The sequence below is a fragment of the Notolepis coatsorum genome, assembly GCF_963971535.1.
Source record: "Notolepis coatsorum genome assembly, chromosome: 3".
Taxonomy (NCBI): domain Eukaryota; kingdom Metazoa; phylum Chordata; class Actinopteri; order Aulopiformes; family Paralepididae; genus Notolepis; species Notolepis coatsorum.
In genome coordinates this window covers 96,141,051-96,152,138 of record NC_140167.1, presented here as the reverse complement: position 1 = coordinate 96,152,138, position 11,088 = coordinate 96,141,051, and the positions used below count along the sequence as shown (strand labels likewise).

General features: G+C 43.4%; 1 protein-coding gene across 1 annotated transcript in view; it reads right to left on the bottom strand.

Moving 5' to 3' along the window:
* Positions 1-4,435: 4,435 nt before the first annotated feature.
* LOC311225921 (cytoskeleton-associated protein 5-A-like) overlaps positions 4,436-11,088 on the bottom strand; it is a gene marked incomplete at both ends in the record, with an annotated part of 38,472 nt that continues 31,819 nt past the window's right edge. Inside the window, 8 exons of the mRNA XM_084311312.1 lie at positions 4,436-4,453; positions 6,789-6,880; positions 6,982-7,099; positions 7,312-7,506; positions 8,121-8,249; positions 8,412-8,525; positions 8,624-8,798; positions 9,872-10,017. Of these exons, the coding sequence (XP_084167438.1) occupies positions 4,436-4,453; positions 6,789-6,880; positions 6,982-7,099; positions 7,312-7,506; positions 8,121-8,249; positions 8,412-8,525; positions 8,624-8,798; positions 9,872-10,017 (987 nt within the window). The remainder of the gene's footprint in view (positions 4,454-6,788; positions 6,881-6,981; positions 7,100-7,311; positions 7,507-8,120; positions 8,250-8,411; positions 8,526-8,623; positions 8,799-9,871; positions 10,018-11,088) is intronic.

Below are 11,088 nucleotides of genomic sequence, written 5' to 3'. Positions count from 1 at the left end.
TCCTAGAGAAGAAAAATAGTGCCCGTTCTACGACTTCTGAATATGAGCTATAATCTGGTGTTGGTGGATTTTAGAGGAGCATATTGTTACATGTTGTGCTGGTGGGTAGGGGGGGGGGCAGTTAGATGGCATGTCCCCAGATGAGTCGGGACGGGGTGCCTGTGCACCTGCAACCATAGATATATACACTAGATGGCTCAAGGTGGAGTCTCCTGCGTAGTTCACAGGCGGCCATCTTGCTTGAGTAGACTACCGCTTTAACACTTCCAGTGCCAATCACGGATTTACACGTTTCTGACGGCCGACGGCTGAGTGCCATCCACGTGTTAACACATTTCTGGATAGTTTCATTTCCCCCCCCCCGATTTGAATACCCTATTCCAGGGGTGGCCAACCAGTCGGAGACTAAGAGCCACAAACATTGCTGTGGTACCACAAAGAGCCACACCATATACCAGCTTTTCTCAACCTTTTTTTTTCAGTCACGGCACCCTTCATGTTTAGGTCTCACCCTCTGGCCTCTGAAGTTGCTTATGTCTTTTTTTTATTTGGGCCTCAGGGTTAAAAGTACCCTGTGAGACCCACGGTTGCAAAATTACAAAATCACTTGCCATTTAAAAAAAATAATGTTTATTTAAAAAATGTTAAGCACATGTATAGTCAATTGGTCCTGTTGTTCAGCCTCACAATGCTATTTGACAGTAAATGTGTTTCATATGTCCCACCCTCTGGCCTCTGAAGTTGCTAATGTCTTTTTAATTTGGGCCTCACAGGGTTCACCTCTTAAGCCCGAGATATACAGTAAAAGTGTATATTTTCAGCATTACGTTTGTTTACCAATTATTTTAACTGTTAGTGAAATATAAGATTATAGAAATCTCAGAAATCTCAGGGTATTGAGTCGGAAACCGGCGCATATTGACAGGAGGAAGTGGCACATCCAAAAGAGAGTGTAGTCTTTTGAAGGAAGAGACTCAGGGCTTTAGAATTTTGAAAAACTACCCTACCCAGCTCACACCAGTCAATCGGACTTCTGGATTTACTTTTTTTGGGATCATCTCCCACAAACCTGAACGTTATTGCCATCAAACAGAACGCAGTTAGTTTCTCTACCTTTCTGTGAACATCTGGCAAAAAACGGTGTTGCAATACGATGAAAAATGGTGGAGAAATTTACATTATAAAGAAGATGGCAGAATTCAGTACTGTATCTACAAAACCTTCCGTTTTATCATCTTCCCTTTATTCATTTGCTTAGATTTTTCAGGTCTGGTCAATTTTAGCATGGTGTTATTCACAGTCAAAGATAATTTTTTTTTAAATAGAATTGATATTCTCCTTTGGTTCATTACAATTTACTCAAGCCTAGTAACAGACACACTATTTGACACTGATTCATATATGTCCCTAGATTCAGATACATGCAAATGGACCATTTAATTTTTTTTAAATGTTTATTCTACGTCCTTATGGAATGAGTGACAAAAAAAAAGAAAAAAAAAGGTAAAAGTTTTATTATATACTTTTTTTTTTTTTTATGGATGGAAGAGCCAAGTCTAATGCTGCCGCCTGGTGGTATGTGGCCGGTATTGCACATCCGTTGAGTCTTTGGCTGTGCGTCGATGATATAGGTCGGACAAGTGTAGCGGTTCTAATGCTCGGATTGAGAAGAAACAATTACTCCCGTGGTGGATTCTGTGTTCTCCACTTGCACAACCTGAAAGTAGGCACTTCCGGTTGCCAATGGTACTTCCTGTCCCATCCAAATACATTGGTTTTAGCTACTTTTCTCCCCTTATTTAAACAACTTTGTCGTCACAGAGAGGCAATGAAACGTTTGTATTATTATAGTATAGAATGTATTTAATAAGCAAACGTTTGTCAGCAGGGTTTTTGGGCTGTATTTCATGTAAAAACGTTTACCGTTAGTTTCCTTGCTCAGCCAGCATTAGCCTTCATTAGCTAACAGAAGCTAGTGGTTAAACAGGCCGGATTAGCTTTGAGCTAACTATCTTTCCCGACCCATGTATTAATTCCAATTCCCTCCCACCTCTTGCAGAGACAAGTCGCATTTCTTTCCTCTCTCCCTAGGCCTTCAAGGCCGTTCCTACCACCGCCTCTACTGCTCCATGGAGCCCGACGCTGCTATGCCCTGCTTCGTGCCGGTGGCCGGACTATACTCAAATCAACTCTAAATGGATCTAATCAGTGGATTGCATATTTTCTTCAAGAAGCAGAATAAGGCTAACCCTCTCTGCCTATTGGGACATCATAATTGGGCTACCAACTTGAAAACGTGGTCATTTTTGGATTATCGAAGCTTTTTGGACTGCAATAAGAAGATTTTGGATCCGTTTACCGCGCACAGGATCTACCAAAATGAACTGATAAGACACTTGGACAAATAATGCATTCAGTCATTTGGACGGAGTTGTTAAAACTCACTCCACTCAAATCAATAGAGTTATATTTCACTCTATTCAAATCAAATTTAAAGTGACGTGGCTGGGATAAATGGGCCAGTCAGTCAGCCAAAACAAATTCCTGGACCAAGGTCGAAACGGGGAGCTGCTGGAGTCGAAGGCCCTCTGGGAGATAAGAGTGGCGAGCAGCTTGCCCACCCAATCCCTACCTCCCCCACCCAGGACTTGGCTTGTGCACTCCCCCCCCACCCCCCCCCTTCCTCTGCATTGGCGCTGCACTGTCGGCTGCCTCGTGTGAGGGATCACTCCCCCCCCCACAGCCCTGTAACAACCCCAACCCACTCCCCCCTCCTTCCGTAAATGGCGCTGCCTATGACGGCTGCCAGTCTGTTTGCGGTGGTGAATATGCATATGTTTGTCTCAAAGCTCTGTACCATTATCTAAAATGTAATAATTGTGGAATATTACTGTAATGAGCTGTATGTGTATGATCCAAGCGTCCTATGATCCTCATAGGAGCATAACAGAAAAAAGCATTCCATGTGAAGGTATTCTGTATCTTTGCATGTCAACTAATAAAGAAACTTGAAACTAAACATAACGTTAGTTTACAAAACATGACCCGTCTATATAACGTTGAGGAACAAATTATAAGTGTGTGGGTGTGTGTTTGTGAACATTGGACTGCAAACAGAAAATGCATCACAGTTAGACAGTAGCTACTGTTAGCTGCCCTTCCGGATTAGCTTTGAGCTAACTATCTTTCCCGACCCATGTATTCATTCCATTCTAAACATAACGTTAGTTTACAAAACATGACCCGTCTATAACGTTGAGGAACAAATTATATAGACGGGTAATGTTTTGAACAACTAACGTTACGTTTAGAATGGAATGCTAACTGTGATGCATTTTCTGTTTGCAGTCCAATGTTCACCAAAACACACCCACACACTTATAATTTGTTCCTCAACGTTATATAGACAGGTCATGTTTTGTAAACTAACGTTATGTTTAGAATGGAATGAATACATGGGTCGGGAAAGATAGTTAGCTCAAAGCTAATCCGACCTGTTTAACCACTAGCTTCTGTTAGCTAATGAAGGCTAATGCTGGCTGAGCAAGGAAATTAACAGTAAACGTTTTTACATGAAATACAGCCCAAAAACCCTGCTGACAAACGTTTGCTTGTAATAATACAAACGTTTCATTGCCTCTCTGTGACGACAAAGTTGTTTAAATAAGGGGAGAAAAGTAGCTAAAACCAATGTATTTGGATGGGACAGGAAGTACCATTGGCAACCGGAAGTCAGCCGGAAGTGCCTACTTTCAGGTTGTGCAAGTGGAGAGTTGCATTATGTGGCGGAACGATAAGACATCAATACTTGGAATGGCGATCAGATAATTGGAATATTCTTTTCGGGGTACATCCTAGTCAAGGTAAGGGCTATATGGTATCAATCTTGCGTTGATCCAATAATGTTTTCATTGCGATCCGAGCATATGTCTGTAACGCTACTCTTAACGTATTCCGTTGGTGACGATCAAAGCTTCGAAACCCCCGCCCCCCCCCCCCCCCCTACATTCATGATGGAACATATAACTGATCATATGCATTTGATTTTTTTTAAGTAGCGTGTGTAGGGACAAAGCGCCAATGCATTTACTATAATACACATTGCGACTTATAACCAGCCTCTCAGGAATTGGCCCGGATCATTCTGAAATAACTCTTATTCACCACGGTATAAAACGGGAACGTATGGATGGAAAATTATTATTTTTTTAATCTTGACCGGAAGAAACCCAGTGTCAAATGACTATGAGTATTGAATGCATGGCTATAATATAGAATTAGCTCTACAAACAAGGTGACCGATTACACTGGTTTAATGGGTGGCATGAGCCTATACACTTCCCGGAAGGGGCGTGGCACCCAATGTGTTAATGTGATGATCTGCACAAACAAAAATACTGTCGGTTTGGTTTTTTACAAACGTTATTAACCTCTTTCACCCGTGCGGTCGGACCTGTCGCAAAAATAAAAAGCAGACTGTATTTACAGTAGATTTCATTCTGTTCTTCATGCACGCCTGGTGATACTAAATCCAAATTGAACTCGGCCATTGGAAAAGAGTAGATTTGGTCTGATCCATAGATGTGCACTTTGGCTATATAATAAGGTAATTTATAGGCCTCATATGCTATAATAATATTTCAAATTGCATGGCTCCAGAATGATGGCAGAAGTCAGTACTGCATCTACAAAACCTTCCGTTTGATCTCAAGAAGATGCTGAACGAGCTCAGTGGCAGTTCTTCATGTCTGGTCACTGTCAAAGATGCAAAGAAAAATCATATTCTCCTTTGTTTCATCACAATTTAAGCAAGCCTAGTAATAGACACAATACATTTCACTGAGGTCCATAGATACCAAGAACATGACCTTGCAGAAGTGGAGCAATCTACCATTTACATGTATTTTAGGCGGATTTTCAGAGAATAGGGCTCCGGGCTTAACACATTTGGCGCCAGAAACGCTTTCCAGCGTTATTGCCCACCATGCGTTGTCTGCCAAGATCGCTGTACAGCGTTTTGAGATTAATATTTCATTTTTTTGCCATGGCATTCATAATTCATCCAGCCAACTTCCGGACTCCAGTGGGACCCTAGATGTGACTGCAACAGCTCAATACCGCCGCCCTGGTGGATGGTTGGGAGAGTTCCTCACAAAAACCGGAAGTGCCATCGGTGCATCAAAGAAATTCCTCCGGCAGTCTCGCTACGGGACTCCCGACTAGGGTTGGGCACCGAAAAATGGTTCTAATGGAACCGCTTCCGGAACCGGAAGTGACATAATTTGCATTTCGATTCTTAATTTTTTTTTTTTTTGCATCAAGTCAACAGAAAATTTATGAAAACTCGAAATAAGCTGTGACCCGTTTTGACCTGCACCTCAAAGAATCGGAATAGAGAATCGTTTAGAACAGGAATCGATATGGAGAATCGGAATCGTTCAAATCCAAACGATTCCCAACCCTACTCCTGACAAGACACTATAGTACATATGGATCGCTTTCTAAACTTAATAATCGACATGATTTTGGAGTTTATTGCGCCATACAAACCGGAAATGGACCTAGGCGATCGGCGTCGAATAATTGGGATATTTCACCACCAGTCTCATCGGCCCGCGGTAAGGGGAATATAACGTTATTTTCAGACCGATTGTTTATTCATTTCACTGCAAACCATCTGATCAATACATCACCCATACTACATAAAGCAGTTACTGATGATCAAGGAATTATAAACGACCCCCCTCCACGCATGAAGCATAATGTATACCGATCATATACATTTGAATTTTTTAATATAGCGTGTATGGGAGAGAAACGACAATCGATAATCTATCATGCGATTGGGCCTATAACTAGCGTTTTTGGAATTACAGCAGAAAAGATTAAAAACACTTATATTCTCGAAGGTATTAACACAACAATGTATGAAAGAAAAAGTATAACGTTCCCACATCCTGAACGATAGATAATCGATGTTGAATGGGCCATAGTAATGTCAATATAGCAATACAATTAAAAAAGTTATAGCCCTGCAAAGAAGGTAAACATCTCCATAGGCTTTTAATGGTGGCAGAGAGGGGTATGAGATGGGCACAACCCCCGGCGGTCAATGTGTTAAGGTTATTAAGAGTATTATTATATCATAGTCCATCTGACGTTTTTAACAAACCAAACGGTTGAACATTTAGCAAGTTATGGTTATTTCAATAGTACATGCACCATAGACATGCATGTTACGAGTGGGCATGTTACACCCACGCAAGATGGCCGTGTGTCGGTCTCCGTTGGCCAGCAGCGCGGGTGAGTCATCTAAATCTAGTGCTATTAGGGATGTCCGATATTATCGGCCGATAGGCATTAAATGTGATATCGGATCTTTTTTTTTTTTTTTTTTTTTTTAACATTTCTATAACCTTTATTTACCCAGGCAAGCAAGTAAGAACAAATTGTGATTTTATTTATAGTCAAAAGTATGCATAATGTTGTGTTAATTCCACAACAAGAGATATGTAATGTTAATTACCTGAAATTATTCCGTTTTTTCGGGGGGAAACTCTGCATATATCGGTATCGGTTGATATCGGTATCGGAAATTAAGAGTTGGACAATATCGGTATAGGTAAAAAAGCCAATATCGAGCATCCCTAAGTGATATACATCCATGACTGCAACTCACTCACCCCTCCCCTGGTACATTAAAAAAGCAGCCACAAAGTCAGACCAGGGACTCCAACAATTAAAATATTCCGACTGATCCCTATAAGCAATAATTGTCTATAACTCACTTTTCCTTTGGGTGCTCCTCCTCCCGTCTTGGTGTTTTTGGCATCGTGTTTGCCCTCCGACGAGTCTGAAGCCGGGGGGGGCTCACATGGCGCTGCAGAGGACAGAGTCAACACTTAATCACAACGCTCACCCATGCTTGAAAATCAACAGGGACACATTCCCCTCGTTTGGATGAAGACAGGAGGACCGTACCTGTGGTCACCTTGGCAGGGGGACCACGTGCAGCTGGTTTAGCAGGAGCAGCTGGTTTGGCTGGCATGAGCGACCGTGCCTTGTCAAGCAAGGCCACCACCTGGTCCTTAGAAGAAGGCTACAGTGGAGAAACATAAGTAAACAAAAGCATAGTCACATTTCCTAAACAAGCTGGAATACGTTGCAGAGAACCAGGCATACAAATTCCCACTGAAGAACAAGGGCTTGAAAAGGGCGATTGGAGGATCACAAAAAGAGGGCAGGGTTTAAGACGGACCAATTGACCTCATGGCACAAGCACAGTCACTTAATCCAGTCCACGTGGCCTACCTTGAGTTTCCCTGCAGCCTTATTCATCTTATCAAACCCCAAGTGCGTCATGAAAACAGGCAGGGCATCCTGGGCCTTCTTCCTCACGTCTCCATTGCGGTCTTCCAGGCAGACATACAGAGGGGCCACACACAGCATCAGGTCAGAGGGCACAGATCGCATGGAGGTCAGGCGCTCCGCCAGCCAGCCCAGCACCTAGGGGGAGGAGCCATCGAGAGCACAGATGAGCCCGTTGACATGGTGCAACAGCTGGTGCCTTATTATGCCTACCATTGCCATTAATTAAGTGACCTAGCACACACCACCCCTGCCCCTAATGGATGTCAAGAAGTTATACATAAACAATATTTGCAAAAGATTGCACATTTAACCAGTTCCTGCTATAGGCCGACTTGGAGCATAACATTGGTCAAATAAGCTGCTATCAATTTTGGCCAGTTGTTGAAACCATATGCTATAAATCAAACTATGTCAAACTGTAATCCTTTAAGTGGATGGAAGAGTTGTTGGATAGGAGGAGCAGTCAGAGGAAAGTCTTACTTCCGATAGTTTCCCTCTAAACACATCAAACTTCCAGACAGACTAATTATGTAATTAAAATGAGATGGGAATACATGTTAATATTCTATTTATGAGAATTCTCTTTATTTCAGGTCAGAGAAATGTACCATTTCCATACTAAAGAACATCCGTTTGTCTGTAACCCAGACCACCATAGGGCATCATCTCGCCATGACGACACCAGGATCAATCAATCAATAAATTCCATATTGGTCAAGAAGAACTAGTGGTGGTGGTGGTGGTCCCACCTCTTGTCTGAGGAAAGGGTTCTCCCTCTTGAGCTCCTCGGCGAGGTCCTCTCCCTCCAGCCACTCCTTCATACCAGTCTGCTCCACCCAGATGGTCAGGGTGGCCAGCGCTGTGGCACGAACAGTGTTCTAAGGTAAACGCACACAAACAACCATGAGGGGGACACGGCAGTGAGCAGCAGGGGTGGTCAGAATATTAGTTGATGAATTTTCACATAGTGTAAACACTGTTCGCCAATGAGCTCTCTTTGGCCTTAGTATTCAAACTGCACCCATTTTCCAACTCTGTACCTTACTGTCTCCCAGAGCAGTGATAACTGGCACGCCAAGCGCTTTGACATGCTGTTTGAGGGCAGGGCCCATGGCCGTGGCCATCTGCTGAAGGATAGACAGGGTCTGCTGGACCTGAAACACACCAACAGGATGGTATCACACACACACACACTAGTGCCACATCAAGCATCATGGCCAACGTTTGTGGCAGCAATGGACTTCCTACCCACCAGGATCTTGTTGGAGTCGCCAAGGCGTGCCTTGAGAGCGACGGGAAGATCTCCCACAGAGGGCTTGATGAGCTTAGCCTCCGAGATGACGGCAGCCACCTCATCTAGTCCTTCCTTCCGGATCTTCCAATTTTTATCCCCAATCTTAGCCAGCAGCTCCCCTGTGATTTTATCACTGCAAGAAGAAATATGGACAAAGGTCAGCTGAAAACCATATAACTGTCTAAAATGTGCTATATATAATTCAGCCACTAGATGCTGCACTAGAGCACCAGCCACAAACAATGGTGTGCCTGTGTGATTTTTGTCCATAGCCTCTTGTTTGCGAAGACGCTCTCCGATTGGCTAGCCCGCGTACAGCGAAGAAGAAAATACCCTCTCCGATGGTTTAGCTCCGAAGGGTCTCTTCCGCCTTGTACATATATATTCTCTGCTTCGAAGTGGTTATGCTTTGGCCCTCTTTCGAAGTGGGTTATGATTATGATTTATGATTTTATTACAGATCCCCATTAGCTGGTGCCATGGCAACCAGCTAGTCTTCCTGGGGTCCACAAAAAAATAAAAATACAAAAACAATTATTGCAAAACAGAATAAGTTATCCTTAGAGTTATAGTTAGGGTTGGGCTAACCCTAACCCACTTCGAAAGAGGGCCAAAGTATAACCACTTCGAAGCAGAGAAATTATGTACAAAGCGGACATTTATATCCCAGAGCCCTTCGGAGCTAAACCAATCAGAGAGGGTCTTCGCTGTACACGGGCTAGCCAATCAGAGAGCGTCTTCGCAAACAGAGGCTACAGGAAAAAATCATGCGGGATGCCTAGATAATTACAATTATTGTACACTATTTTGAAGCTGCGTATCAAATTAAGTGCAGATCAATCCTTCTACTACCATTAGTTTATACTATAGTCGTCAGAAACATTAACATTTTTGGTTGAAAATGAAGTTGATGAGCAAGCAAGCCGCCATTTTCTTTTTGAAAACGGAGCAGCGAAACAGGGACCAGTCAACAACTAGCAGCATATTTATCCAATGAGGTGCATTCCACATGTGGAAATGGGAAGTAGGGTAGGGGATACATGCATACAACTCATTTGACACCCAAAGATAAATAAATCATAAAATCCATAATATTTTTTTGGGAGAAAGCAATACTTAATTCTGCACCTTTACACCTTTTATAAAATGATAAATAAAGCAGAAAGATCACTAACGCTCAGTCAGAGTAGAGCTGGAGACACTGACCTGATGTCTGTGCGGGGAAGCAGGTCCATAACCGCTGCTGGTCCCCCCTCTTCCTCCTGCTCCTCAGCCTCGTCGTCATCCTCCTTCTGGCCCCCAGGCCCCTTAGTGGAGCCCCTGGTAGGAGCAGGAGGCTTCTGGCCCTGCATCTAAAACACAGCACATTCAGTCAGTGAACATATACGGTCATACTTCAAGGAGGCCTGACGGCACGGAACAATTTCAAAATGGTCGTTATTCCTGTGCTCTGGGACAGTTCAGTCAATATTTGTTAAGAATGCTTGAATTTGTGTCGTCACATGGATGTAAAGCCTGGTGCTGAGGCACCGACTATAGAAGGTTCCGATTTTTGGAACCCTAGCCCCATTAAAATGTCTTACCTACCAATACTGAACCTTCAGTACAATCAAAGCTGTTCCCCAATACTAGCTCCGGCTAGTTAGTTAGCCACAAAGCAATGCAAAGTTGCACGTATTGCTGCATAGCGTTTTCTGGGATTAGACAGGACTACTCTAAAACTATAGTCGTATTCATCACGGTATAAAATGGGAATGTATGGATGAATAAAGGTCCCCCGTTTTGCTATTCGGGCAATTTTACACAATTCCTGAGAGTATAATATTGAACACATCTGTAAGGTTTTCAAAAAAAATCTTTGTTTTGTATTTCTAATCAAGTACTCTAAAGCAGCATTTCAAGCCGTTTTGGGCTGGGCTCCGCCCATACTCGCAAAGCGCTTTGAGTGACAGTCACCCACACAGCGTGATACATACAAGAGGGAGCGAGCGAGAGAGAGGAGAGATCGCTCCGTGAACGTGTGCGAGCGGCTCGACCGGCGATTGTGTGTAAAATGCAGGTTGGAGAGAGAGAGGGAGAGTCAGGGACGTGAGCGTGCGTATGCGCTGTGTGAGAGGCTGCGATTGTGTGTAAAATGCAGGTTGGAGAGATAGAGAGGGAGAGAGTCGGGGACAGAGAAACCGCTTCTGCATTATTCCCACTGCTCCGTTGTTGAGCGAATTGTTGATTCTGGGCGGTGACTACAACCAGGGGCTGAGCAGATCAGTGCCTTATTCACGTCAGCAAAACAGTCAAATCAGAATGGCTTAGTTCAGTGGGGGAGGATCTCGTGATATCTGAACTAGAGCAATCCGCCAAAATGAGAATCTGAGACAGACAGTTGATACAACCACCTAGGGGTGGACGGTATGGTCTAAAATTTA